Genomic DNA, 6,333 nt, shown 5'->3' on the forward strand with positions numbered 1-6,333 from the left:
GAGAATTGGAAGAATGCGCCAATATGAGAATTTTGAGACATAGATCATATTAATATAAGTTCACATAGCTAGGAAACAATGCTAAACACTCAAAAAGGCCATTTATAAGATAGTTCCCCTTTAAGACTCTCAGAGCAATGATTTAGGAGAGAAATTACCAAAGCTCGACAAAACATTAAAAAGAAAGAACAACTCAAGGCTACGAGCGCACTCGTGAAAAAAAAACACACGGCTACTTAAGACACCGTGAAGAAGACGCGGCTCGGCAGGCGGACGCACCTTGAGGATGTTGACGTAGGGCCCTCCGTCGGGGCCGTAGCGGCTGCCGTTGACCTCGATGTGTTTCAGCCACTGGATGTGGGGCTGGGCGTCACTGTACACCTTACAGTGGAACTCCACGTCGCTGCCCACCACCACCGTCTGATTGGCCGGCAGGCCCGCCTGGAGGATGGGCCTGTGAGGGGAGCGCTCTGATAGGGCAACAGAGAGAGAGAGAGAGAGAGAGAGAGAGAAGGGGGGCGGAGACATTAAATATTATGAGCGCAAATGTACATGGCAGTAACCAAAGTGAATAATACAATCATTTAAACTTGCAATTATCTTATTACTAATGGTTCCTTGTGAAAAGAAGTGAACATATTCATATTATCCCCAAATACTCCCAAACACTTGCTATACAGTAGTAGTAGCTGCTTATGAGAATGAAAATTAAAAAACCACTGTACACCAAATAGACCGAGGCTGAAACCAAGATGGCGGCTTGTTCTCACCCAGAACAGTCTTGCTTTCATATCATAACATATAATCGAATCGAATCAATGTTTCTAGTCTCCATCAGGACGTTAACGTTTCCTCACATTATGTCTGTTTGTTTTCACCGCCTTGTAGTGTAACATTGTTAACTAACGTTTCCTGATATCATGTTTGTTTGTCCTCCTCGTGTTTCCTTACCCAACACGTCCAGCTGGTAGGTGTGAGTGATGGTGCCATACTTGTTCTGGACCACGCAGGTGTAGTTCCCCCTGTCTGAGGGCACAGCGCTCTCCATCACCAGGCTCCACTGCTGGTGCCTCAGCTGTTGGGAGGGAGGGAGGGAGGGATGGTGGGAAGGGGAGGGGTGGAGAGAAGGAGAAGGAGAGCAGAGAGGAGGGAGGGAGGGAGGGAGAGAGAGAGGAAAGAGGTAGAATTAGAATACCGTTGATGTAGTATCCCATTACCGTGCCTCCGAGTCTTGCGAGATGCTCTGCTGCGTACTGAAGGAAGTTTAGTTAGCTCATGACAGGAGGACCACTGTGGCAGGACTACTGTTGAGGAGGGTGCGCGTGTGCGTGTGTGTGTGTGTGTGTGTGTGTGGGGGGGGGGGGGGGGTCAAATTCAGTATAACTACCTCATGACACTCTGGTCTGTTCAATGCTAGACACTCATGGCTTCCCTCCATCGCCACACAACCTACTGCTGAAGCTGACCTGAACGAGACCAGACTGAATGAATGGAGAGTATTGTTGTGTGTTTGTTGCTGCTGCCGTTACTGGTGTGCACCACGCGAGTTCCCCCCCCCCCCCCCCCGTACAGCCTCTCCTCATCAACGTCATGCCTCCTGAATCCCAGGGGTGTGAAAAGTACCCAGAAATTATACTTAAGTGAAAGTATGGGTATACCGTCTCAAAATCGTACTCGAATAAAAAAAAGTCAGAGTAACTGGCTAAAAACACACTTGAGTAAAAGTTTAAAAGTTTCTACTAAAGTACTAAAAAGTAAACACTTTTTTTTATTCCGGGGCAATGAAATGTTCCGTTTCGTCCTCTTCATCACTCGTACTATCGTTTGTGGCCATCTTCTGTATAGCTTGTCACTCTGACCGTCTATTCTTCTGATAGCAGGTGTTTAATCAAAGATCCCCGCTCTCTAGTCTTGCACAAGGACCAATCATTGATGGGGATTTGATTGGCTGTTTTTAAATAAAGTGCGGCCGCAGGATTAATAACGTTAACCACGTTAGTTCGGCCAGAGAAACAAATATACTAATGGTTGGACCGGCGAGATTTGTACTTTGTACTCTGTAGGTCTGCATTTTAAATGTAAGGAGTAAAAAGTATGTTTTTTTTCTCTGAAATGTAATTGAGTAAAAATACAAATATACAAACCTAATAAAGTATAAAATCCCCCAAAACAGTACTTAAGTATTGTAACGAAGTACAATTACTCAAGTACTTTACACCCCTGCCTGAGTCTGAACTGAGCGAGCGTGTCTTTGTGAGTCGGAATTCCTCTCAAAACGTGAAATAGGCACAAGATGCAGCGGTTCTCCTTCTCTGGTGAACATCACAAGCATCAGATCGCTCAATCAGGCGAAGGTAACCCAACGGACGTTGCATGTTTTCATCCTAACTGTCCCTGGAGAGACTGCCCTCACCCGAAAATGGTGCATTTATATAGCACCAAAGCATATTATATTTGTCCAAAGCACACTAAACATTTTTGTTCCTCACATCTTACCCATTCACTCACACATTCACACAGCGATGGCAGAGGCGACCATGCAAGGTGCCAACCTGCTCATCGGGAGCAGTTAGGGGTTTAAAAGTGTCTTGCTCAAGGACACTTCGACACGCTGCCCGGGAGGAGCGGGAATCGAGTCGGGAACCTTCCGACTACCAGACGATTGCTCTAATACCTCTATGAGCCACTGTCGGCCCCCAGTGGCTTTACAGTCTGACACTGTAAAGACTAGCGATCGCTAACATTTCCACGCCGTTGTCGGCGCCGAGGCAACTTCCTGCTGTGTCATCTGCGCTTGGGGGGGCGAATAGAGAAGGTTTCTGACAGGCTGGCGAGCCCACAGGGGCGGGCTCAGAACGATCGATTACACGCCAATCATTTTCACAAGTCATAACATATAGTACAGCCCTGAGAGTGGAGTTTTGACCTGACATCGTGGAGCAGCCCTGAAGGGTATACACACACACACACACACACACCGCTAAACACGACGTTTAACCCGGGCCAAGAGAAGCAGAACACCTGTCTGCCGGGGGGCGCCGAGCCACATGTCGTTTTGAACATGGTTTTGGAACGAGGTTCATGACTCGACTGCTAAAGTCGGACATTACACCGTAACGGTATCTCTTTGGTACTGAATGGACCTATCTCAAACCCTGCCCTCTTTTCTTGATCCTCCAATCACAACTGTCGCTTGCCTCGGACAAACAAAGTTTGTCCGAGGCAAGAGACAGTTGTGATTGGAGGATCAAGAAAAGAGGGCAGGGTTTGAGATAGGTCCATTGGACGGGACACTAGATCCCATCTCTGTGAGGAGAATTGGGATAATATCATATATAGCTAAAAAATGTATCCTGCTCAACTGGAACAAACAAAGACCTCCAACATTTGATCTAGATTAGAACGTGCAGGGAACCCCTCATGGACCTCTGACTATATCCACCAACCTCAGTGTGATGTGCCTTGATCACCTGTACTGAAATGTACCGTGACCGTGGATACTATATTTTATTTTATTTACTTACTTTTATTTTCTTTTTATTACTATTAATATGAACCTATCATAATTAAACATGTATGTGTATGTTTGCAAAGATAATCGATAAAATGAACAGAACATCACAAAACGGACAGAACAAAATGAAATAATTCTGCAGAGAAAAGGTTAAATGAAGAGATGACTTGATGAAAGTCTCCTCACAGGAGCTCATCACCCCGTCCTCCTCACTTTCCTGTGTGAGTTTATCTAACAGAGAGCAAGAGGACACAGTGCCCTTGAGGCAGGTTCCACTGTGCCAGTCAAGACCCATCAATCTAAGGGGGGGAGCAATGGAGTGCATTCGGCGTCGGTAATTAGAACCAGGTGTGGCCGGGTGTTAAACCGGAGGAGACGCCGGCGTTCTAAGCGCGCTGGCAAAAACAAAAAAAGGGAGGGAACTAGAGACGAGAGACGCTTGCTTATTATGAGTCAACGAGTGGAGGAGGAGGGAGTCAACGAGCGGAGGAGGAGGAGGGAGTCTCCGCGGGCCGAGGGAGACGAGGGGGAGAGACGACCTGGACGGTTAAGTGGAAACACGCTCCCCGGCCACTGTTCTGCAGCGCAGTGAGACCGCCGCCCGCCGTGAGCTGGACCGCTGCTCAGTGTGAGCTGAACTTGTGTGAGCTGGACTGCTGCTCAGTGTGAGCTGAACTGCTGCTCAGTGTGAGCTGAACTTGTGTGAGCTGGACTGCTGCTCAGTGTGAGCTGGACTGCTGCTCAGTGTGAGCTGGACTGCTGCTCAGTGTGAGCTGAACTGCTGCTCAGTGTGAGCTGGACTGCTGCTCAGTGTGAGCTGAACTGCTGCTCAGTGTGAGCTGGACTGCTGCTCAGTGTGAGCTGGACTGCTGCTCAGTGTGAGCTGAACTGCTGCTCAGTGTGAGCTGGACTGCTGCTCAGTGTGAGCTGGACTGCTGCTCAGTGTGAGCTGAACTGGTGTGAGCTGAACTGGTGTGAGCTGAACTGGTGTGAGCTGAACTGGTGTGAGCTGAACTTGGTGTGAGCTGAACTGGTGTGAGCTGAACTGGTGTGAGCTGAACTGGTGTGAGCTGAACTGGTGTGAGGCCTGAACTGGTGTGAGCTGAACTTGGTGTGAGCTGAACTGGTGTGATCTGAACTGGTGTGAGCTGAACTTGGTGTGAGCTGAACTGGTGTGAGCTGAACTTGGTGTGAGCTGAACTGGTGTGAGCTGAACTGGTGTGAGCTGAACTGGTGTGAGCTGAACTGGTGTGAGCTGAACTTGGTGTGAGGCCTGAACTGGTGTGAGCTGAACTTGGTGTGATCTGAACTGGTGTGAGCTGAACTTGGTGTGAGCTGAACTGGTGTGAGCTGAACTTGGTGTGAGGCCTGAACTGGTGTGAGCTGAACTGGTGTGATCTGAACTGGTGTGAGCTGAACTTGGTGTGAGGCCTGAACTGGTGTGAGCTGAACTGGTGTGAGCTGAACTGGTGTGAGCTGAACTTAGTGTGAGCTGAACTGGTGTGAGCTGAACTTAGTGTGAGCTGAACTGGTGTGAGCTGAACTTAGTGTGAGCTGAACTGGTGTGAGCTGAACTGGTGTGAGCTGAACTCGGTGTGAGCTGAACTGGTGTGAGCTGAACTTGGTGTGAGCTGAACTTGGTGTGAGCTGAACTGGTGTGAGCTGAACTGGTGTGAGCTGAACTGGTGTGAGCTGAACTTAGTGTGAGCTGAACTTGGTGTGAGGCCTGAACTGGTGTGAGCTGAACTGGTGTGAGCTGAACTGGTGTGAGCTGAACTGGTGTGAGCTGAACTGGTGTGAGCTGAACTTAGTGTGAGCTGAACTGGTGTGAGCTGAACTTGGTGTGAGCTGAACTTGGTGTGAGCTGAACTTGGTGTGAGCTGAACTTGGTGCGAGCTGAACTGGTGTGAGCTGAACTGGTGTGAGCTGAACTGGTGTGAGCTGAACTGGTGTGAGCTGAATTGCTCCTCGGTGTGAGGGGGAAAAAGAGAAAGGAAAGGTCAGAACTGCTGAGGGGAGTAAGTGATGTCAACAAGGCCTTTCAGAGGCGGACTACTTAACATCACCTGAGTAGGAAAATTAGCCGAGAGAGAGAGAGGGGGGGAGAGAGGGAGAGAGAGAGAGGGAGAGAGAGGGAGAGAGATAGAGAGGGGGAGAGAGAGGGAGGGAGAGAGAGAGAGTAGTAGAGTGTGTGAGAGAGAGAGAGAGAGAGAGAGAGAGAGAGAGAGAGAGGGTTCACAAATGTTTAACCCCTGCGTTAGGTAAGCTGGCAGTCACGCACGTCTTTTAGAGGCAGAGCGCACTCTCTCCCTCGCTCTCTCTCGCTCTCTCTCTCTCTCTCTCTCTCTCTCTCTCTCTCTCTCTCTCTCTCTCTCTCTCTCTTTCCCTCTCTCACACTCTACTACACTCTCTCTCTCTTTCTCTATCTCTCTCTCCCTCTCTCAGACTCTCGGACTTGGAGGTGAGGATGGAAAATAATGTAACAGTGTAAATATTATGCCGCTGTGTGCGTTTTTGCAGTTGCATGGTAACATAGTCCAGGCTCAACGGCAGCGCTTGCACCCGGAATGCTTGGCAAATGGTTTTTTGTACCCGGCTCCACCTCGTCGCTAAACCCCCGCCCCCCCCCCACCCCCTCTCTCCCTCTCTCTCTCTCTCTCTCTCTCTCTCTCTCTCTCTCTCTCTCCCCCCGCTAACCCCCTGCACACGGTGTCAAACTGAAGTCAATGGGCGCTCTCATGAGCAGATGAGTGATGCCTTGTAGTGCTTGTAGTGCTTGTACTGCGGTGACTGTGTGCCTCTTGTCTGTGTGTGTGTGT

The 6,333-nt window shown here is 49.2% G+C and overlaps 1 protein-coding gene across 1 annotated transcript; it reads right to left on the reverse strand.

The window, feature by feature from the left end:
- Window positions 1-279: 279 nt before the first annotated feature.
- On the reverse strand, window positions 280-3,809 carry LOC311248570 (fibroblast growth factor receptor 3-like; the record flags this gene model as incomplete). Its single annotated transcript, XM_084339432.1, has 3 exons — window positions 280-470; window positions 952-1,075; window positions 3,714-3,809. Coding segments are annotated over 3 exons (411 nt in total), but the record flags the coding sequence as incomplete, so codon positions are not given.
- Window positions 3,810-6,333: the final 2,524 nt, after the last annotated feature.

Source organism: Notolepis coatsorum, assembly GCF_963971535.1.
Source record: "Notolepis coatsorum genome assembly, contig: SCAFFOLD_4845, whole genome shotgun sequence".
NCBI classification, from domain to species: Eukaryota; Metazoa; Chordata; class Actinopteri; order Aulopiformes; family Paralepididae; genus Notolepis; species Notolepis coatsorum.